Here is a 25,476-nt window from a genome sequence, read left to right on the forward strand (position 1 = left end):
ATTAATTTTATATTTTTCTAATTTGTTTCAATTAAAGGAATCTATAAAAAGCTTATTAATTTTTTGTTAGTTTTTTAATTTCTCATTTATCATATTTAACTTTGAATCCTATTTTTCTAAAAAAAAAAAAAACATTTAATGTTTAATATCAATTGAAAGAATCAGGTGCGATGGACATGTTCGAAGAAAAATTTCCGGATTGCTTTTACAAAGGAACGAAAAACAACTTCTTCTGTAAAGGCATTTGCTTTGTAATCAAGTTGCATTGACAAAATCAGTTATACTACGTAGCCTAAGAATTTATAACATCGATCTGTGGAAATCGATTTCCGATTAGATATCGGACAAGCTTCCATCCGCAATCCGATCGCAATTGCCCCGACCACGAATCACATTGTTTCGCAATCAAAGCGGCATGTTTCCAATGTCATGAGCTCGTCGACATCGATCAACGCCTCTTGCTAATATTCATACTCGAGGAAATGTATTAATTAATCGAAGAACAAGATTTTATCGCTTTACAATATTTAAGCTAAATTTGAAATTGCTTCATATTTAAATATTTTTTTTAGCAAAAAGCTAATTAAAAAGATGTAATGAGGTAAAAAATTTCATTTTTTATCATGTATCAAAAGTGTTACTATATATATAACAACAAATATCACGATGGAAAAGATATTCTCTTATATAAAAAAACAATATAAAAAAAGGAGAATAAGACTCTTTTTTGATGACTTTATCTATCTAACTGACTACATTTCCTTTCACAAAGAGCCTTCGAATGTTGTAACCCGACACCTTGATGGATCAAAGCCACGGCAACGTCGTTAAAGATGGAACGTTTTCGCTTTCTCTTCCTTCATTCTGGTTGGTGGTATTTCTCGAACCGCGTAATGTCAGCAGCCGCTAAAAAAAAGCGTTCAAGAGGAGAATGTGGAATAGTCTTACCTCTCCAGAGGCGACTGCCTCGCCTGGAATGAAGAGTTCCGGATAAACGTTGTCCAGGTACCACTTGAACGACTTGCACCCCAGTTTCTTCCTAAGAGCTTTTCGCTCCGATATGTCGCCGTAGTTGCCCTACAAAAGTTCAGTGTATAGTAGAATAGTGCTAACAACAAAAGATAAAAAATATGAAAATTGTGTGGATATTAAAATAAACATAAAGAGAGAGATTACACATATAAAAATAATAATTAAAAAATTTATAAAACAAAAATAAAAATAACAGTTAAAAAATTTATCGATTAAAAATAAATCGTAAATAAAGTAAATTTATAATTCATAAGACTTTTTTATGTCCCTTAGAATTGAAAATATTTGATTGAATAAAAAATTGTTTGCTATAATTCAAATTAAATCGCAGAAACAAGAAAATTAATGAAGAATAAAAAAATTGACGTTACAAAGTTTTATTTTTTTATATTTTACAATAATAATTATTTTTCAATAATAAAACGCTGCTTTATTTTTTATTCAACACTGGACCATCTTGTTTCCAATAACTGTCTAACCCAACCATTGATATTACTACTGCGAACCTTTATTCACGCCTAAAAATAGAGATAAACAAAGAGCGATTTATCTCATTACATTATGAAGCCATCCATGAGGACGACATTCTCGATAGATTCGATCATTACATAGAGCGACGTGCTTACGGAAGCGATTTATTCTCTACGCTTCGATTTATCTCGCCGATTGGATCTCGGCAGGAGAGCAGGGGCGGACAAGCATCAAGGATAAATGACAGATCGTTATAGAAGGGGTCGAAAGAAACGTCCTTCGTCGGAGGAGAGCGAGGACATGCGCACGAGCCTTAAGGGCACTTGGCACGTTTATGGCCCTTTTTACGACAAGTCTTGGTCTACGATCCTCTCCATCATCGACCACCTTTATCGTTATCCTTCATCCAACCAACCCATTCAGCCAATGTTTACGGGAAACTTGGATTAAAGAAACATACTCGATGATTTACCGATACACCGCGACAAGAAATGGAATCTTTAGCTCACGATAAAAGATAATTTATCACTAATTATCTATTTCCTGACAGGGATTATGTCCTACAACTCGAATAATTTCGAATATAAATTTTTAAAAATTATTCCTGTGTTTTTATATTACAGAATATTTCTCCATCTATTTATACGAATATTGTTGAACATATTGAAGTTCATTTTTATTTAATTAGTCGTATAAAATCCTTATCTCATTTTATTTTCCGCATCTTACATCGATCGCTTATGATAACTCGCTACAAGGATTGCTCCCCCGTAGCATTTGCACAAGAGGTTCTATATGAAAAGAAAGTTATGCATGCGACGATGCAAGTACTCACCTTGTCGTGACCTATCCTCTGATAGTAGTACTTGGCGTACTCGTCCAGCCACACTTCGCTCAGTCTTATGCTATTCCTCTTGAGCACGTTCACGCCGTTGCGCCACTTGTAAGGCGAACGTTTCCTGAAGATGTGACCCACGTGCGAGCATGGCACGATTTCCAGGGTGCCTGAGAACGCGTCGAGTTATTAGATTAACATTTTCATTCGGTTGAATTATACGTTTACACGTTGCTGGCTAGTTTTAAGAATCGTGTAAATGCAAATAAGTTAAAACATGAAAATAAAAAAAGAAACATTTGAATAAAAACATAAATGCGTGCAATTTTTTTCGAAATAAAGAACAACGAAAATATAATGCATAAAAGGAAAACAATTCGCATTTAGCGTCAAGAACAAAATAAAAAAAAAAAGATAATTCTTCTATATTATAAGATTACAGTAATTTAGAACTTCAGTTTCCTAAATTAGAAAAACAAAACCTTTTTTTGTTATCATGTTGTCTTACCTCCGCACATCCAGGTTTTAAATGATAATTCAAGATTCTCGCCACCCCATATGTCGAAGCCGCTATCATATGTGCCGATCCGTTCGAAGAAAACTCGGTCTATTGAAAAGAGGCCGCCAGCCATTGTTGGTGACCAAACGGGTTCGGCCGGGTTTTTGTGCCTCTTTCTCTCTCTCTCTGGTACCGCGTGCCAATTGAACTTGATAACAAATGTTGATATATGTCAAGAATCCGCCCAAATAAATGGTTATGACTTTTTGATCATATAATATAATATTACAAATTGATAACTTTATAAAATGAGACTTAAAAGTCATTTAAAAAATTAATGTCTTACCATTACATTTTCCAGTTTTTTATTTATTTATTTTTTTTTAATCGCATCTTGTCAGTTTAGAAACAAATAATTTAAAAAAATATAGATGTAAAACACTTTTTATATAATAAAATGCAGTCCCATAAAGTGGCTTTTACACGATATATCAGTTTCTTCCCCAGTAAATAATTAGTTTGGTGTCACGCTGTCGCGTGTGAAAATCAATTGCATTCCGGCAAGACAGACGTAGGTATTTTCTACCGTTTCCCAATGTTCGGAAAAGAACGGCGTGAAGATTTCGTTTACCTGGAGATTCCAATCGAATCCACCGACATTTACACCGCTCGAGTCGCGCCAGTGGTATTCCAGGGTAGTGTCGTCTATAACATCGATCACCGGACAAACTACCGTCGTCGGATCGCGCGCGATCCGATCCAGAAGAGGTTCTAGCCAGCCCTCCGTACATTCACAATGGCTATCCAGATATGTGAGGACCGGAGCTTTGGCCGCCGCAGCGCCTAACAAGCGCGCCCTGATAAGGCCCTCACGTTTATTCGCTCTAATAATTCTCACTTTTGGATAATTCATCATATAGTCCTCCAATTGGCGCTTGAGATGAGCTGCAAAAGGATTGATTTTTCGTTATTTCACCGGACAAACAAAACATCAAAATAATAAAATATCGCGTTGCGTAATTAACTTATTTCTATATTTAGTTATATCCTATATTATATCTTTCATTGTGTTACTGAATACTGAATAATGGAGTATTTGTTCCATCTTAACTTTAAAATATCTTACATCCTTTTTATAGGAAATGTCAGCATTTAATATTAAACAGTCATATAATTCATGGTATAATCTCGTAATACGCAGCGTTATTGACGGAACTTGTCGTCTTTAATATCAGAATTTGCTTGAATATTAATCTCGTGGATCTGTAGATTTTGTCTCAACCACCATTGTTTGCTAGACCTCCGCCGATTTGGAATAGGTATAAGTTGGTAGGATCTATGCTTCGGTAAACGATAAATGCAACAATAAAGTGAATATACTCGTGAATATACCCGTTTCTCTAGATTTCTCTAAAATCGATTACATCCTTAATGTCAGATTACGGTTTATTTATGATGTCATTCGCAAACTGTTGCGGTAACAACAATTACCCTTCTCGTTGTAACTTTATTTCCTATTCACAATAAATTTAATCGTATGCTAGATAGAAAGAACGATAATCCTGGTATAATAATCCATTTTAATTACATTTTTCTTATACATAGAGACGTGTTATTAACATTTCAACATCTGATTAAAAAAAAAGTAGCTGCTTATCTATTCTAATAAAGATTATGTCCGCTAAACTAGTCTCTAATTCGCCATTAAGGTATCTAACGATTGAATATAGAAAAAGGACGTAGCTCACAAACTTATGAAGATTTGTTTAAAATGGAAAATAACAGCTATGTAACTTTACAAAGTTGTAATAAATATTAATATTGTTACTGTTATCCGATTAAAAAGCGGAGTTCATGTATTTTAGGCAATTTGAAAAGTACACAGGGATGGATTCATCTTTTTTCTTATTCAATTTTATTTACTGAATTACAAAATCGTGGTTAAAATTGTCCAAATAGTTCGGAAAATTTTTTTTTTAAGCAAGAGAAAACAACGATAATTACTTTGTTGAATCATATCTAAAATTTCTCTTTATTTTTTATATAAAAATCGTTTCTTTTTTTAAAATAAATTATTATTAAAGTCATAACTTTTATTTGCACTATACAGGGTAGTCCATTTTAATCAATACAATCAATTTTCTTCGAAACGATTAATAATGTTTCAGATAAAACTGAAATTGTTTCAAAGAGGACATATTTTGATCATAATTTTTTTCGAGATAGAGGCATCGAAAAGATATGAAAGTTATCCACTTTTTAAAATAGAATTAAATGATTTTTTTACATAGTGTAATTATTTTGCATATAAAAGGATTAAGTAGAGATATAAAAAAACCATTAGTTTACGAGATATTTTATAATTTATTCTAGCACATGTTGGCATAAAGTGTTAAATATTTCGTAAACTTAATTTCTTGATAATCGTATCTTCAGTATAGTAAATAAATTTGAGTAACAAAAAAGGTGAATCCTTGCATGTTTCTCAAATCGCCTAAAATGCATGAAACTCCTTTATCGTCACAGCATTTTATTATTTTCTAAGAATCATAGGACCACATATATATGTGAGTACCAACAATAGGAGACAAATACCTTTTAAGTCTAGCTGAATTTTTAAGTGCTCTCTTATATAATTCTATGTGAATTTATATATATATTATGTATGTAATCCTTTAAATTGCGCGCCAAAATAATGTTTTGGTTATGAAATGCAAACTTCATAAAAGTACCGCAGTAATATTACAAATTAAACTGACTAGCAATTCGATAATTCATAAGCATCTTAGAACGATCAATAATGACATTAAAATCTCCAAGATTCGATTGCACCAACGTTATTCTAATTTTAAACGAGACTTGAAACTCTCTTTGTTCCTGTCTCTTTTCGGTTTTAAAACGAGAGAATTTTAAATTTCGCTTAAAATCAAAGTAACATTGGTGCAATCGGGCCTAAATAATTTTATTACGCCGGCGAGGAATCGATTTATTATTGTTTTAAATTCCTTTATCTGTTTTTCATTTGAATATACACAATTCTGATTTTAAAAAAAAAATAATATCGATATTGCCACTGAAAATCTTCGATGTCACTTGTGTGGATGCTTCGAGATCTCAGTCTGTTATCTTGTATTATTTTTGACAAATATAAGCGAGATGTAAATTTAAAACATATAACTGCCTATAGTTACGGATCGCTAGGCAGCAATTAGGATATATTTGTGATTTATTCTTCGTTAAGATGGCTTTATGAGGGACCGTACCACTAATCCTAAGCCTCTGCCCTGTAAGCTCGATTAACTATGGATAGTATAATGGGATTCTACGGATCAACGTGTTTCGTGCAAGAGCAATGATTACCGCACAAGACATTTGATTTTATTTCCTTTTTATTGAATTGCGCGTCTGATAAGCTTTAATACAAAATCATGCTCGATTGCCATTCAGCGATTCCGTATTGCGTATCAGTTCACAAAAAGAATTTTTTCGTGCCGAGATATATTATAGGAAACTATATAGGGATCGTTGTATAGATCTCGCTGGTAGTTATGAATCGAGAAAATGTTCCTTTCGAAGTACACTGAAGTGTGTGTTGAACGAAGAGCGTTACGTCCTTGTTAGCTGCACTCGAACGAGAAGAGATGAACCGTAAGAGATCAGAGATCAGACATTTAATACACGCGCAACTGGCTCGCGCGCATGGAATCCGCGCGCATTCCAAACCGAATTAATTTCTAATGAATTCCCCGAACACAAAGAGGCACGCATAAACCGACCCTGGCCATTATTGCAGATTTTATTATGACTTTGCTGAGTGCACTATATGAGGCGTAGATAATGGAACCACTCAAAGAGCACAGTCTGTCGCCGTCGAGAGCGCTCATAATTAACTCTGTAATCCCCGTCGCCAATCCCCTTTATAAAAGCTAATTATCGTGCGTGAGTTTTGCCGAGAAAGGCTAAAGTCTACGCTGTAACTTTCTTGTGGACTTGTGTTAATCATTGAATTCATTTTAACCCACCGCGCGTTTCGGCGAATAAAGAGATAATTTTTTAATATAATAAAAAATTATCATATTGTAATATAATATCCATATAATTGAAATAAAATATTCGATGATTAATTATAATTATATATAAAGAAATTCATACGTATAAAGGAACTCTCGAATTAGATGTTGCAATTTTATTTTAAATAAAAGCATGCATAAATTCATTTATCGTGTTCGCATTTTTTAATTATCTTTGCGAAAAAGGAAAAGCATATAAGAGGCAGTGTTATATTTTCCTTCTGTGATAAAGCAATCAGTTGTCTGTTAATAGTTAATATAAAATATTGGCCAGGAAATTGCTGAAGCAAGTAATTATGTTTATAGGTTTAACTTCCGGTCGGGACGAGAGCTTATCTTGAGCTTTTAATAAAGATTGCAGCAACTATTCTATATACACTGCTTTCCCGAATCCAGTTTAATCTCAGACACCCTTTCTCAGGATTTTTATGTTCATCCGCCTGTATTATTTGGTAGGATTCCATGCGATTATCGATTGTCTTTTCTTCGATATACGATTAAAACAAAAAATAATATAATATTTTTAATTCAGGAATGTTGACGCAAACCTTCATCTATTCTGAAATTGATATTTTATATGTATCAACTCGTGTGAATGCATATTTTTTAAATATAACTGACGCTCGTAAATAGTTTAAACTATAGATCTTTTTTTGCTAACAGTGATTCCAGTTTTACTAGTTTTGTAATTTAGATTTCGATTTAGTGGCTGTTGTATAAACGTTAGTTTATTCGAAAACGTGCAACTACGTTGAAGCTATAATTGCCTTTTTGCATCCAAACAATGCGTACGTATTTGTTTCGCCCGCATTTACGAAATTACATGTTTCATATATTTCTATCAACTTCACGTATATGCCTTTAGGCGAAAAACATATATTCTGACAGATGAATATGAATAATTACAAACATAGTTTTTCAAGTTAATAAAGACATCAAAACTTGAACAATGACAAATATTTCTTCGCCGAAGTGTACATATATATGTACATTTTTTATTTCTTCATTTCGCGAAAAAGCATTTATTATAAAAAAAATATAGAAACAGCTTCAAATAGTTTTTCTTCTTCAAAATTTCTTTCTCTAAATTTTCTTTTTCTAATAAGAAAAGTTTGGCAAAACAATTTATTAAAATCTGAAATTCACAAATAAAATACAAAAAATATAAAAACAAAATACATTTGAACCTGATTGTCACACATAGCGATTTGTTATTTCGTCTGATAATTTATAGTTTAATTTAGTTTCTGGGATATTAACAAAAATATGGAAATGTTAGATTTCTTTAAGTGTTTTCGATGTTAGAATCGAAATAGAAAATTTATATAATTATATATAATTATATAATTACAGGTATAGGTACATATATTTTAATTTTGCAAAGTTTCAGATTTTTACGAGTTTTCAGATTGAACCTTTCTTATATAAGTATTCCCATAGCTGTAATTTTTGATACACTATAGCGCGTTCACGCCCAATTTCGGAAAACGAGAACAAGTGAGGACGTTAAACTTATAGAGAGCCGAGCAGCAGAGTTTGTATGAACCTCTCGTAATTTTCAGAGTATCTGTAAAGCAGGCTGAGAGTTTCTCTTCTATTCACGTCGCGGCGACACAGTAGAGAGATGGATTGCAATTAATCGATCTATCGCAAAACTACGAAACACTGTCGCGATAACGAATCACCGTTCTGAATAGAGACGCGGTTGTACGAGCATGTACGCGAATATAATGGTTCGCGGTTTCCGTTCGCGTTCTGTGCTTACGAGTTCCCCTTTTGGCGTTCTATCGAGGATTTTTCATCGCTCGGCGATGAGAGCTGCACGAGGATTTATGACACTACGGAAACGATATGCTATTCCGCTTCGATCGAGCATAGAAGATATTTCGTTTTGAATCTAAAGTACGTGTGCGGTTCGAGCGATAACGCGAGAGTAACTCGTCTACTTTTCGCTTTATACGAAAAGAAATACCTTGAATATATCATATGTCATGCAATAGAGATACAAATTACATATTAATTTTCCCCGATAAATGATCATATAAATTATTTCTCATAATTTTCTGGTATCGAAAACAAAGTTAAAATCTGTTTTGAAGCATGCATAAATAAAATTAAGTCTACTGTGCGTTATTATGAAATTCGACAATTTTAACTTTCTGGAGTTGACGGTAGATCCATTGGATGCATTTAATTATAAATTTCTTTGTTAAAAATATCGAACAATTCAATTCTTTTTATGTTGCATTATGCAAAAATTAGATTATTCTTATTCTTAAAATTATATTTACAAGAGAATCGTTAGAATCTCTTTTATTGATTTTGATGAGCTTTGTTGGATTTTGATAAATTATAGAGCATCAAAAGATATTAGATCCAGCATATTTTTATACGTTTATTTCTAAGATTTAGGAGTCCCCCTGAAGAGTAAGGAGAATTTTAAAAATTTGACAAATATAACACTGTTATTAAGAGTATAAAATACTATAAAACTTTTGTATAAAACAATTGTTCATATACCTGATAGTTGCAAAAATATTCGAAAATGAAGTTTTATTATCGAGAAGTTATTTTCAAGATGTTGTTTCGTCTCATAAATCTGGAAATAAACACATAAAAAATAATCTAATTTTTTTTTTTTGAAATATATCCAAACTCTAAAATATATTCAAATCTATCAAAATCAAAAGACAATTACAGGCGTTTCTCTTGTTAATATTTATTCTTTTTATACGAATTACGTTTATTATTTTGATTCCTTAAAATTAGTGTTTTTTTAATTAACATAAATTAAATAGGTCTCATAGATGCAGCATCAGTAACAGTATTATAGATTTTAACATCAGAAAGATAATAACGAAACTTGAAAGATAATAACGAATTTGTTAACTTTTCTATATTAGTAGAAAACAACTTACGCATGTCGGAGAAATCATCGACTAGAATGATTTCCTGTATGAGATGTTCTGGCGATCTATCCAGCACGGAGTGCACTGTACGCAACAACACAGACCAAGCTTCGTTGTGGAAGCAGATAATTACTGCTGTAGGCGGAAGATCCTTCAAGTACCTACCAGATTCCTTACACCTAAAACAAAAAGAATCAAAGCAATCATCAAATACCGTTAACGATTGTGCTATAAAGGAAAATCGTGTTGTTAAAATTATATTTCATATACAAATATTACTAACGAAGCAAAATATCGAAATATCGTTGCATTTCATGTTGAATATAGGTCTTGTCTACGTCCCTCTAATAATATTAACTTCGATAGCGGATTGTATGATTGTTTGCAGAACAATCACGAGCACAGTGCATCAATAGTATGGCTGAATCGAGTTCTTGATCTGTAGACCGCAACAGGGATGATTAAGCGAAACCGATAATATGTACGAGAAGATATGTCAGGAAAATACGGTAATACGATTAAGGTAGAGAATGTTCGTAAACTAAACGCCCACGAGGTGTACGCTCGCCCGAAGCTCACCGCAAAATGAATTCCAGGGATGCAGGGATTGAGACTTCCGGACCTAGTTAATGCACGAACACATAGCTAGCCGCAGACACACGTCGCGGTTTATGGATATGGCAAATAAAATGTATGTGTTTTTCACTTTTTTCGTAATACTTGCGAGAGCGAGAGATTGCCGTTTCTGTGTATTAACATAACATATTCTCGTCAAATTCTATACACATTGTATTTATCCAATATTTACTCTGTTGCATTCGCTATTCGCGATTTTGTAGTCTCATAATGCATTTAATACATGAATACATTTCGATTCACAATCGATGTCTTCGTAATTAGCTCTGCTATAAATACGTATGCTTCCACCCATGAGATAATTATCATATATTAATTCAAGGTATTCGTTTGTAATTAGCGCATTATACTGCAGCCGAGAGTAAGTACATTGTACACGTTACGATTGCGCGCATTGCGTGCTAATGAAGCGATTATGAGATGTGCCATTCAATAACGGCCATTACTATGATTACCATCTGTGAATAATTTCAATTAACAGCTGCCAGCACACGCATCGTTCACGAAATGTACTGTTTGCTAAATTTCCGATTTATCCTTCCTGGTGTACCGAAGCGAATATCTACTCGTGAATGAGATCCTTTCATAATCAGTTTCCATGTCGGATTGAAGGTGTTTATGTCAGATGAAATGTAAAACTTAATGTATCTATATATGTATATTTATACGTCTACATTTTTTCATAGGAATATTTTTTCGTTGCAAAAACAGCTTGAAGTACAAGTAAACATAATAAATAATCTTATAATAATAATCTTATAATAATTCTTCAGTTAATTTGAGAATTAGCCAAGGAAAATAAGATAATGGTAAACAGTTAAATAACAGAATAATGATAAGCTAAATAGAAAAGAAGAGAAACTTCTTGAAAATATTTTGCAGATTGAAATAAAAATGTGAACATATCAGAAAAAGATTACTGAGATATAATGTATTTTAAAACATGTATTTTAAAACAATAAAAATTACAAGATAAAATATTAATAATTTAATATCGATAATGAATAGCGGCAATGTAGAGAATAAGTACATTTACATGTCATGTTGTTTCATATTTATCCAAAAAAAAAAAAACAGACGCTTAACAAATTTCATATAAAAAGAACAAGCATGTCACATTGAATTTTACATAAATTGTCACAGGTATTTATACATATCGTTTTTATCAATCATAATACATTTTATATATAAATTCAACTGCGTACGTTACAACTAAGCTGTGAATTGTAAGACATGTCATATGATATTTAAAATGTCACATGATAATTAAAATTTTTTATAAGCATGTTGGAAAGGAGGATATTATAAGACCATAATAAAATAATAAAGAAGGTTTTCTCTTATAAAAACAGAGAGGTTTAATTTCTCTGTCCCGAATAAATGCTGTATCTGGTTTCGAATGAATGCTGTATCATAAATTCATAAAGATAACGGCGCCGCGACGAATATCATATTAAGATAAAATTAATATAAAATTAGAGTGAGAAATTAATTGAAAATTTTATACGGCATAGAAGAGATAAACTCGTCTAAAAAAATATGTATAATTTTAACGTAGATAATTAATTAAATATTAACATCATCTCTAATTTATTTCGATTAAGCATACTCTTATTAATTTTCAGATACGTTATAATGCAACCTATTTGATATATTTGATATATGTACACTATGTAACTATACGTAGAAGATAAAAGTATAAATAAGAAAATCCGAATATATACAGTCACAATCTACTTAGAGATCAATATTATATTGAAGTTTCATAGAATAGTATTAATTAATTTTCATTATATAAATTTTATTTATATAATCAGTTAGAGATATTAGTTTATTTTATAAATTATTACATTATAAAATGCGTAGAGGAAAGGAGGTAACGAAGAAGGTAAGATAACGAATTGTTAATTTTTTAGCTAATAATAGAAAAACAGACTTAACTTATTAAAGGCAGGTAATACACAATCTCTTATAATTTGAATTCAATCTGATTACAAAAATAGATAATATATTAAAAAATGTGATGCATTCACTTGTAATTTTGCAATATTTGTATATAAAGAATGACATAATTATAGTAGGGAAGACCAGGATCAGTTGACTAAGTAAAATAATCGAAGCTACATTAAAAACAAAACACATGAGACACGCGTAAACGTATCTGAGCACGCAACAGCGACTGTCGCTCAGTTTATTGTCTATAACGTCTTGTTGCGAACATCTATATTAGAAGTTATGCCACAATTTTAAAAAATTGTGCACACTTAAGTAAATATTTTTATTCTCAAAGTTTTTGTTTTACAATCGTATATGATTGTTGAGATATTTGATTTTTGCTTAGATAGTAAGTGTAGTGTTCTTACTTAATAAAGTTCAACAGATTTTTTTTTGTTTGTGTGTCTTTTTTATCATATATTGTTAATTTTTTTTTAAATACACGGATGGGGATAGTAGACTAACTACAGCATGGAACTGTATGATTCATTTAGTGACGACTCTTATAGTATTTACTCAAAATTTTATTCTTTTAAAGAGATTTTCCAGTAGTAAATGTTCTCGAAAACTAGACTCATTCGATATGTTTTTGCACGAAATGAACAAATTTTGCAAAAAGCAGCATTGTTTTGCCCTGCGAAGCGAATGTTTGTGTTTAAAATATATTTTTATAAAAGTTTTATTAATATAGCCAAAGCTTATATAGCCAAAATATAGCTTAAAATACATTAATCTTTTAATAATTATTAATTAGAATCGAATTACCCCAGTCCCGATACTCCTAGTTGAATGAAATGCATTAGAAAAATGCATTTTTTCATATTAGTTATCAGTTTCCCCTTACTTTTAAATTACTTTTAAATTAAAATATTGTTAAAATATTGTTAGTCAAATGTAGTAACTGGCGTAGAATTCATTTTTTCGATAATTTCGTCTGTAAAAATTCAAAACTGAAAAATGAGTCTATTAGCCCCAATCTCCCCTAAAGGCTTTCATTTTGTTGTAATAAAATTGCAATATTGTGTAACTAAAAGCGAATACAATAACATATTAATATTTTTTTATTTTTCGCATTAAAATGGTTTTATTAATTAAATAAGAATATACATAGGTAACTGTGGGTAAAAATGACAAATGTCGTGTATGGGTAAAATGACGCTCGCATGGAAGTAGATTATAAGTTATATGACCGCGCGTGACGTTTTTATAACTCAAATAATAAATAATTTGATGCTCATGATTCAAATCTTTCTTCCTACAATACAATATGATTAATATGGACATGAAGAAGAGAAGAATTATATAAACTGTACACATTGTTTCTATATGTTACATTTTTCATAATATTTTCATAATCACAATTAAAAATTAATATTTATTTTTATACTATAACTTTCACGTTTGTTTCATCTAAATACCTACTTGGTTAAAAATAAGGTTAATTATAAATATTTTTCTATGTGATATTAAGACATTAGCTTTCATGTGATGTAATTGTGATATCCAAGTTTAGTTATAATGTTCTTTAATCATTTTATTTAAATCTTATTTTATTTTTGAGTACACACAGTAGTAAGTAGGTATATTTTACTAATAAGTTCATTACATATAATAATTACTACATACAGTACATATAATACATAAATATAACTATTAATGTTAATGTTTCAATAATTTTATTTTCATAAATTATATAAAAGTTTTATTTTGTTTATACTTTTCTTTAAAACTTCTTATAATATATTAAAACAATATAAACATATCGTAATAAATCTTTTTTTACTCATAAAAAGTATATTTTTAACTTAAATTGACTTTTCGTCATATCCTACTAAAAGTCATCTTACTCACATATAAAGGCAAGATGACAAAATTGATATGTCTTCAAAAAAATTAAACTTTAAAGAATTGTAATTTATTTAACAACTTTATAATTTTTACAAATGAATTAAGACTGTAATAAACTTGAAAAAAAATAAATCAATCTCTTTACCTCATCTCAGAAATTATGAAAAAATCGACAAACCTTAAGGTTGTCATTTTACCTCCCTTTCCTCTATAAAATTTTATAAGAAGTTTCACATTTAACTACAAGAATTTATTTTTAATTTAACCATTATTAAAAAATAATGCAGCTTGGAAAGTTGCTTATATGTACAATATATTTCTAAAAGATTTTTAAAAGAAAATATCTTGTAGTATTATTAATTTGTAGAATATTTAGATTTTTATGTATATATAAAATGTAATATAATGTTAATTAAAAAGACTGAAATTTATTTTATTATTTACGTAGATTCTTTAAAATAATATTTTATGCAATGGTACGCCTCCTACATTATTGTTAATTGCATATCTGATGATCCTTAACCATACATCAGATAAGCTTTTGACTAGAAAAGTAAAAGAGGCTCGCAAAAAGCAAACGCTCAAGCTGAATCAACGCTATTTGCATTTGCATTCCTCTCATTCCGCATTAGTTTGTGTACTCAATTTTAACAGTAAAGCAAAGCTGGCGAAATTCTCATTTTCAAATGCGGAGCACTTGCGTTTTTAATTTCCAACATTGTCGGTGATAAATCTCGCAGTAATAACGGCTTCCACGGAGAAAATTCTGGTCGCGGTTTGTCATTATTATCGCACATAATTCTTGCAGCAATAACAGGTTTCTTAATCTCCTTTTCTATAAGTCATTTTTAATCCATATTATGAACAACGGTACTCGTTACGTTATATCATTTAATATAATTGTAGTAATTTAATATAATTAATATCATTTATATAAAAATATAATAATATATCGACTACACTCGATATATCAATTATTCGTATAACTTATCCACTCGAAAAAATTTTTTCCGGTTCGATAAAAAAAAATCTGTAACAAATCCTGCACGAATGAATGATTAATTCATAATACTATTATATATTATCCGATTAAATAATAAATCTAAAATTGCAATATATCGTTTAAGCGTTAAATATATATTATGTCAACACTGAATTTATATAACAGAATAATCATTCTATTAGCTTGATGTGGGAAAAATCTACCTGTCAATGCGTATTTATACAGCTCGTATAGGTTGAAAGTAAATCATAGCAATATCGTCACAGTCGTATTAATATATCGTGAAAGCGCACGACCACGAATATAAATCGCGCACGCGGCACGACTCGAACAAAGTGGGAAATCGCTTAAGCCAGTAAACGCATCGATCGTTTCCAGTCGATTGACGTTCAACAGCGATATCCTCTTTTCCGTCGACAAAAGAGACTCCATTGTTGGACGGCGCTCGGGATGGGTACCTCGAAATCAGCCACGGATATCGAATGAGAAGCGGCTCCTTCGCGCGTTCAGCACATTCGGCGATCACCCTTACCATCCCCATCCTCCTGTCATCCATCCCAATCGCCTAAACCCCGCAAGGCGTTGCACTCGATCAAACGCGTCACGTTTCATGCTGCGTCTCATCCCTCCGTCGCATCGCGTCGCGTCGCGTCGCGTCGCCCGGCCTGCATCTCGGATGCGTGGAATTCTATTTGCAAGTCTCTTCATCGTAAGCATCTCGCCTGCGGGGATCTTGACTTGTCTTCGTTCGTAGAAATTGAAGAAATAGGCGCGCGCGAAGTGAGTGAAAGTCAAATACTGTGGAAGTGAGTGCACGAGCACCAAGCTTCGGGGAAATGATGTTGCGCTGTGAGAAGATGGAGAATCAAATTTCTCGCGTCCAAATTCTTCCTTTGTTGGCAGCAAGCCTTTCTTTTCCAATAAGTTGTAATGAGAATATTCTCAGATAGATATCGCGTGACGAAATAGATTCGAATGTTTTATTCAATTAAAATTTAAATGTGATAAATTATCATAATCTTTTCGTTGAACCATTATTAAAAGTTAATAAAGCTTGGGAAAATATAATCTGTTTCTTAAAGTTTCAAAGAAAAACGCCTTATAATGGAATTTATTGATTTGCAGTATATCCAAGTTTTCATCTCATCCCTTTTGCCCGATACCGCAATAAAATGCAAGGAAAACATCTTAAAACTCGCAAGGCTATCAGAAAATGCAGAATGAGATGTACAATCTAATTTAGTTTCCCTGGCGTAATTATATATCTTTAAAGAAAAACTTTTTGCGAGGGTAGCGCTGCAAAATATCTGTTTCAGCGTTTCTCTGAAAGATAAATGAAAGTTTCGTGAAGCTAATTGCGGGCTTTTACGAGCATCTTTCTTGCCTTTCAAGAATCGTTTGTCTACGAATCTTCAGATTACGTTACAACAGTCAACGTCGACATTCCTTACAAATGATTTTATATTTTTCTTATCTTTTTAACTGTACTTACACAAGTTATTCGATATTGTAATTCCTCAATCTATTAGCATAAATAGCTAATAACAGTGAATGTCAATGATATTTTATAAGTCGCGATAGATAATAATCCTGTTCAAACAACAAAAATAACCTAAATCTAAACCTCAGAAATAAAGCGGAAAAATTGGATACTTTGCGATATCTCTTGTAAGTTACGCTACATTTGGCGTCCTTCGAGAATGGCCTCAAATCTAAGAGAATCTAGATATCCCCGGATTCTCGTCATAACCGATGGATAAGAGCGCCTTTCTCGTACGAGATTATAAGAGAGCCAAAAGAAATAGATTCGCATTTTTAAGAAAGATGATGCAGATAATCCGAAATGGCCAGCGTGATAAAAATGCATGACCTACATAAACTCAAATTCCGATTGATTTTTCATCGTTACGAAGATCGCGAAAAATTTCTTATCGAAAATTTGTGTGCAATTTCACACTCATGCACTCTCTCATTAATTTTTACTACTCATTAATTTCAATACATTCAATACATTTTCAGATTTGCTGATCTCTCTAATACGTATATATTGTACAGAAATGAATTCACTTGTTATGAATTTTCTATGACTGTGGCAGATCGTTTTTCGATTTATAATTTTTTCCTGAAAGCTATTTACGAGACCACATTTACGCAAGTTTTATTTTCATAGTATCACAAAACAACACTATTAGAGTGCTTTCACTTTATATTGACAAATCAGTTTTAAAATCAGCATTAAACATGTATATCACTATGAGTACATCATGACTTTGCGTGTGTATCTTGTTTCTTCGAAAATAACCAAAAACTGCAGTATTCAAGGATTTTTTTATATAAATAATATATAAATATGATACATGCGAGTGTTGAAAATATTTATAACAGATGGACTCATTTCTGTGCAAAACGCATCATTCATATCATGTTCATTCTTTACAGAGAAATTAATGAATCCGGATGTGTAGTGTACATATGCAGAAAAGGAATAATTTTCTCATTATTGTGCAGATTCAATATGCCCAGTTAATGTTTTATTTTCGGTATTTATTGTACTTTCCCAAAGACCCGACACATGTTTGTATGTATGCAACAACTGAACACACATTTTCTTCATATTTACGCGTGTGTTATGTAATTGGGCTATGTAATATTTGGACGAGAGAGATCGACTCTCCAAGACCTATTTTCTGAGAGTCTGAAAACAGTCACTCAAGAGAAAGATGGATCACGCTAGCTTTCGCGAACATTTTTCATATTTCGGATTCGCAAAGACATTTTGTACATTTCAATATCATTATAATTTGCAAGTAAATCAAAGAAACAAAGAAAAAAAGCAAAAGAGACATTTCGGTCCTCTTTTAATTCGATTTCTTTCCTACATGTACTAAAAATATAATATAAAATCCAGTATAATTGTGTTCTTTATTACTGACAGTTATTCAACTAACGAGATATTTTCATAGTGAAAAACCGAGCATGGAGGAAGACGTGTATTGAATTTTTCGGAATGTAATTTCCTATGTATTCTTTTCTCTGGCACGATGAAAAAAAATACAGACGCGGTTTCAATTAGCTCTCCGCGACGAGAATATCGCAACTTGCAAGCTCGCATCCGCTCCGCGAGGTATCATAAAGATCCGTAATGGCTCGATGGGGTGCGGACTTTCGGCTATAGGGGTAAACGAGAATATCCATGATGAAGTGTTTCTCACCTTTCTTCGTGCCATGGAAAGTACGTGTACACACACGTATAGGTATATACGAGGAACCGCCGTTAAGTTAGAGCTTTCGCACGCGGGCGTGAGCGGAATGTATAGCTGTATACACGTTCCGAACGTTAACCTACGAATTATTATCTCGTTTATATCGTCGTATTTAATTTCGTGGGATACCGTAAGTCTGTATGAGCATGGTTCCAGCAACACGTAACGTTTATGTTAAAGCTTTATTCGCTGACCAGAATAAAAAAGAAAAAAAAGAACGAACGTCGTTCCAACACGGAAGCTATTTTCTTATGTCTTGTATCATTTAATAACCGGGTTTGAGCCATCGATATTACTTCTTTTTTTCAGAATATAAATTTATAGCGGACTTTTCAAACAGAATAATAAATTCTGCTGATATTAAATGATGTGAAAATGATTCCAAAATGATAGTTTTCGATCGATTACGAATCATTTTTAATGCCACCTTGATGTTATCGTGTCACCTATTGTTCAGTTTGGATCATAGTCATGACAATACCAACATTGCGAATTCCCAACGTATTTTTTATACAAACGCAATTTTCTGTACAAAAATCCTCGTGCTTCTATCACACACGTTAATTTTCATGTAGCGAGATAAGCGAGGTAAAACCACTTTTATGTAGAGAGTACATGCGAATCTCGTCTGTTTCTTAACGTGGATAAAGTATAGCGGAAAAGAACAAAAACCAAAATCCGAAAGAGAGAGAGAGAGAGAGAGAGAGAGAGAGAGAGAGAGAGAGAGTTTGCAAAATCGTGATCGTTTAAGTACAAAGGTTCTGGCACGCGAGATGTATGTGAATCAAAGCAATCACATGGCACTCTATTCACCGATTGCTTCACGAGGGAACTGACTGAAATTCAATCTTAACGAGACGCGGTTGACGACGCTTTGACAGGCGCTCGGAAACGAATGCTCTGCCAAAATGTAAAAGCACTTGCCGGAGACTACGCAGGAAGTTCTATGGAAAGCATGAAATACAGTAGCATGGGAGATTCCATATATACGCGTGTCATAAAATCCCAAGTGAGCTTGGTTGCGCGACGACAGCTTTGTATCCCGATATAGCGCCAGCGACATTGGGATCCCTTAGTGGGATGTGAGAGAAAGAACACAACATTCTTGATATATGATGGTTTTCAGATTTCTCGGCACTCGTATTTATATCAGATTTTAGTGCTAAATGCAATGTGCCTGAATTTCATAAGTAATAAGTCTTACAAAAATGTGCGTACAAAAAAATAAGCAAAAAGTTACACGCATTTATATATAATAAATTATTTCTAAAAATATATTCAAAATAATATATTCATTTCAATTACGTTAATATTTTATTGTCAAAATAGATTGTTAAAATTCTGACAAATTCACTCGTCCCAAATCTAAAGGAAAAATTATTCTTTCAAAGAAAAATGGAAACGCTTTAAATGCTATTAACGCGATGAAATTTCACGAAAAATTGATTTGAAAATTTGATTTATAATTTCAGACTGCATTTTCAGATAGCCATATATATAAAATAAGACATCTTGTATATAACAAAAATTTTTTTTTCCGTTTTGATGAAACCGTTTCTGCACTCTATATTGAAATTCTGTACCTTACATAATTTATAAAAGTTTGTTTAAAATACGTATATCTTAAATTATTGCGGAAGAAAATTCCATTGCAACGAGCAATATTATAGCAGCAGTTAAACATTTTACACAAGTTTCAACATTACCTTAGATATTCTTTCTAAACGTCTCAATGAAGTGAAGTGAGATTTTAATTCGACAATGTAGCGCACAGCTTTACGAGCGTCACAGTTCGTAGTTTCGCATATATACCTCGTAAAATTTCACGTACAATAGTTGACAGCGTTAACATGACAGCTTTGTATCTCGAGGCAGCAGTGAGATATGTAGTGTAAGAGACGCCTACCATTTCGGTTCCGTGGATGTTTCTCTCTTTTACTGGTAACTCGCATATTGCCGCTACGATCGTATATCCCCCCTTCGGATTTATGTTACTTTGGGATTTCCGTCGCAGAAGGAAAATTCCGAGAATACAGTCCAATCCTGGTTTTTCAGTTTATTATCGCCGTTTTCCGCTGTATAATTTTACGTATATACGATAGCAGAGTTTACGCGGTTGTTTCCACTTGCGGCATCTGACCCGCAATGTCGGTCACTACTACGTGAAATACATTTGGTCAACTGTAAGTAATTAGTGGCTTGACAAATGCGCTCTGGCCTCGTTTAAAATTATATTATATTTTACTTCACATTTAAGTTACAATAACAATGTGAACATACAAAATTTTATTACAATATATTAAATTAAATTTAATGCAATTCTCATATATATTATTTCATTTTCCCGTTATACCAGTGAAAATATTTATGAAGTAATAATGTGAGCCTTGTATGTGAGTTTAGAATAAATCGCCGCTGCCATTGGTTGGTGGCTAGTACATTCCAATTAACCGGCCTTTTATAATTGTTAATAACAGCCATGCATTTTGCGGTTAGTAAATTACATTTCTCTTTATTAATTGAGTAAATAACTTTAAATGACAAAAAATTTAAATGCGTATGAAATACAAATAAAATTAAATACCAATATATTAACGATACGGGCATATTCAGAACATATCAAAAGCAAAAGCAGAAGAAGTTGGTTTCAATGCTTTCATATCAGTCATCTCTTTTTGATCATTCCAATAATTTTAATTCCGATAACACAGTTAAATATTGGAATAATTAAAAATTTGACAATTAATTATTGCAATTAATGCACCAAACGCACATTTCTCGTTTGAAGAAAGAGTATGCAAGGAGGAGAAAAAAAAATATAACATCGTCGCATCCGAATTTTTGCATCGTGTCGCGTCGCGAATGAGATGGCGAGCCCCGCTGCATCGCCGGACGGAATCGCGACCTGAAAGCTCTGGAAGGGGATGATGGATAGTGTTTACCTGTAATGAGTAAACATCCTCGTCCGCTGCCATCGCTCGTAGCGAACTCGAGGGAAAGAGAACGGTTCATGCTGGCGCGGTACGACTAGCTCGCTAACAAGCATCCTCGTTTGCATCCTATTTCTATACCTTTCGCGCAAAATCTGCACGCGCGTTATCGTCAGCGCCGACGGAGTTAGCAGTCATTGAATTCGTGTTCGTAAGGGTGCATCGACGAGGAATACGTAGCCCCTAGGTAGATCGCACGTAGTGAGAGGAAAATATACATAGGTGCAGAAACAACACAGCGGCAAAGCGAATTGACGTTAAATAAACGATGCGATGCTCACGTTTTACGAGATACGTTGCAATCTATGATTAAAAAAAAAAGAGTATCTACATATAACACGCGACGCAATTATTCATATATTCTCAGAGATTATTGGAACAATGTATTTTTGAAAAAAGATCGTTCACGTAAACAAAAAAACAAATTTCGTTTTATTATATGAATAAGCATTAAAAAGTTGTATAAAAAATAAAGAAATTATTTCATTCTACGAATACAAATAAGTATATCAAAAATCATTCAAATTACTTCCTTTGTCCGCTTTATATATTTTTAAACGCTGACAAAACAAGATAAAAGTAAAGCAATGAATTTGTATTTATTTATATTTCATTTTGAACGACCTGTTTTCCATGATGCAGCATATTAACCCGGCGGCTCTAAGCGACGTCTACGCGCGTAAACGCTTATTTCACGCATTTGTGTACACAACCGGCAGAGTAGGTTTACGTCGGGGATTATCTGTGAGCTTAACTACTGCTGTTTTCAGAGACAATAGAGGGAGAGATGCGGCCAGGAGCGTGGCGGGCTTTATGAGCCTGATGCATCAGTAATGCCAGTCGAAATTCGGCTGCTGATATTCCCATCTCCAGGCGGTATGGTAATTATCGTATTGTGCAAATAATGCCGCCGTTATGTATTCAAATTGAAACATCGTCCGAATGTAATTAAAGCGGACCACTGCCGAGAAATGCGGGCGTGCTCGAATGAATTCTGCGTGGCGTCGTTACAGGTGCGCACAAAGCCCAGGATGGACAACACCTCTGTATATATATATATATATATATATATATATACATCTCTTATCACGTCACGTTACATTCGCAATTATTAGTCGATGTTTCGGTAATTGCCGTGTCAATAAACCGCCTTGATTCAGCGTGAAATGCCTGAGATGAGATCGAAGCGCGTGAGGCTGTTCGATAATATTATTTACGAGCTATTATTAGCAATTTATTTATGCCTCAATGCATCTGGATGATTAATTGTCGATTTACATGAGTTAGCCGCATACTGCCCCCGATACAATAAGCTATGCTGAGTGCGATTAATATTATTTAGTTTCCCGCTTATGGCGTTTACGCTAATTCGATAGTGTGTTAAAGCTTATTACGTAATTACGCTCCAAGTTTATAAAATTTATACTATAAGAGATGTTTTGTTACATGTACACATAATGCCACGTTGTTTAATGCGTATTTTTAAGACTTTCTATACTTCTATTATAAAAATATCGTATATATAAATTTATATTAGTAATAAGTAATTATCATATTTATAATAGTAACAAATATTATATATTATCTCTATTATCAATATATTATAATTATTATATTGATAATTTGATACAAAATCTGACTATTGCTTCCAAACAAAAAACAAATATTCTGTAAAAATGTTTGCATAAGAAAATTTAATAACGGTTTGTTATCTAATTAGACCATACTTTTAATTAACAATGAGGCATAACCAGAGGCGCTGTACATTCAAGATAATAATCAAGATAATAATTGCCCACAGGATGGTGTGTGTTAATTGTATATGTTACGTGATCAATTTAGATATCTCACAATTTTCAGAGAAAGACAGACAGACAGACAGACAAACAGACAAATAGACAGAGAGAGAGAGAGAGAGAGAGAGAGAGAGAGAGGGGGAGAGAGAGAGAGAGAGAGAGAGAGAGAGAGGGGGAGAGAGAGAGAGAGAAAGAGAGAGAGAGAGGGGGGAAGAAGGGGGGGGGGGAAGGAGAGAGGAAAAGTCTTTATTATCTGTTGTCCGAAACTGTCACTGGACTGGACAAGCTCACATAATTATCGGCATCTCTAGACAATGGTGTTCGTTATCCGTTGTGAAACTATTGCTCAAGACAGGTTTCCTCGCTTGTTAAAGACTACTACCCTTCGGGAAAACCAGTATTACTTCCTTGCTTGGACGCTGTCCAAGTTTCTGGCTGTTTATAGTGGACGAGTATTTCCTCACTTGCCTATTTTTTGTTCACCTCTTTAGTTTTTACCTACTATATCTGAAAAATGACATCGTGATCGTTACGTGAACAATTGACTCCTTAATGTTGTATTAAATTTATGATTTATTGAATATACAAAAATTACTGCTAATAAACTGCAACACAATTTTTTCCAATTAATTAAGAGTTTTCTATAACAAGATATTTTTCAACGAGCTTTTTGATGCACAAGTAAATTTTTTAAAATTATCAAGACTTTCAATAAAAATGTTGAGATTTTTCGTAATCGAGATTTTTCGTAAAGTATCATGTGCAATGCTTTTGTAAGATTGATTGAAATTCTTTTTAGGAATTCTTTAAAGGAATTTTCTCCGCGCAACTTACTGTAATTTACTGAAGTAAAGAGCATGCTCAAATTTCTCTTTTGCACACAGATATGTTACAAAATTTGTGCCGTAGTATTTGAATCTATTTGATGAAAAATCAGTGTGGACCAAAGTCTCTTTGTTGAGAATCCAATGCATTAATTGTTTCGGCGACAAAGATAAAATAATGAAGTATATAACGGAATGCGGTAAAGACAATAACATAACGAGGCCCAAGATTTAAGTGCAAGGATTTGTAACGCGGGAGAAAAAGCTCCCCGAATGTCGGTGTACACATCGTCCGTTACTACTGTGAGCTGCTGCTGCTGCCGCCATCGTTTCGCATCCATCTCACTCTCAGCCGCAATATGGCCGCGAATTAATTGGTCTTGCCCCATGATTAGTAGGTCCCACGGAATTACCGCGATGCCCCGCTGTGATTAATATCCTGGTGTTGCCAACTTTCACGCGCGGAAGATTAATAACGACGAAAATAGGAGAGAGAGTGGAGTTCAGAGAAACCGACGGACCGAGGAGGGCTCTCTCTCGGAGAGTTTTAATACAGCGGCGACGGTTTGTCACCGCAGAATTTTACCGTATTTCCCGAATCTCCCGTATTTCCTTGCCTCTCTATTGCGTTCACAGCAGCCGGCATTCCGTCTGTGCCTGTCACGCGCAGGTGTATAATCCTTTTTCAAAAAGTTCCGCAGTACCGTGCTTCAAGTGGAACTAGCGATGTGTTTCGATCGGGCGTGATATTTATGCGTGACCAAAAGAGAAATTGAAACTCATTCGACATTTATTTATAACATTTTCGCATTTTGGATAGACTGACGTATTTCGTACTCTTATGCAGAACATAAAAATATGCATTCAGAACTTTGACATTATCTCTGTGAAATTAATATACATCGCCAATATAATCGCCAACTTGTTCGTTAAATATAGAAGACTTGTGCTAGACTAGAAATGTGCTGATGAAATGTGAAACGTTGAAGAGACGAGAAAAAATTAAGGTCGTATAAAATATCACGCTATTACAGCTTGCTACGAAACTTGCATTCATAGTGCGACATTTTCGAGATGTTAAATATTCTCGTAATTTTTAATGATGACTATTAGAAATATAAAGTTAAAGCTATATTAAATGGGTTTCTCGATATAAATTAAAATCCATTTAATTTTCGCAAATGTCAGAACTTTCGCACGCCTCATGAACTTTCGTGAATCTATAAAAATTATACATTAGTTATTTAAGAATGTAATATATTGTAAAAGAATTTTATATAAAGAATTATATTGTGTATATATATA

At 32.9% G+C, this 25,476-nt stretch overlaps 1 protein-coding gene across 2 annotated transcripts in view; it reads right to left on the reverse strand.

Annotated features, from left to right (window-relative positions):
* Positions 1–25,476, reverse strand: part of LOC108692410 (putative polypeptide N-acetylgalactosaminyltransferase 9) — a 76,076-nt gene that overhangs the window by 13,874 nt on the left and 36,726 nt on the right. For both annotated transcript variants that reach the window (XM_018200642.1, XM_018200641.1), the window contains exons 3-7: positions 9,826–9,995; positions 3,469–3,782; positions 2,847–3,045; positions 2,339–2,508; positions 949–1,077 (exon numbers count right to left, since the gene is read on the reverse strand). In XM_018200642.1, coding sequence (XP_018056131.1) covers positions 949–1,077; positions 2,339–2,508; positions 2,847–3,045; positions 3,469–3,782; positions 9,826–9,995 — 982 coding nt within the window. The remainder of the gene's footprint in view (positions 1–948; positions 1,078–2,338; positions 2,509–2,846; positions 3,046–3,468; positions 3,783–9,825; positions 9,996–25,476) is intronic.

This window comes from Atta colombica, unplaced genomic scaffold (assembly GCF_001594045.1).
Source record: "Atta colombica isolate Treedump-2 unplaced genomic scaffold, Acol1.0 scaffold7, whole genome shotgun sequence".
In the NCBI taxonomy this organism is placed as follows: domain Eukaryota; kingdom Metazoa; phylum Arthropoda; class Insecta; order Hymenoptera; family Formicidae; genus Atta; species Atta colombica.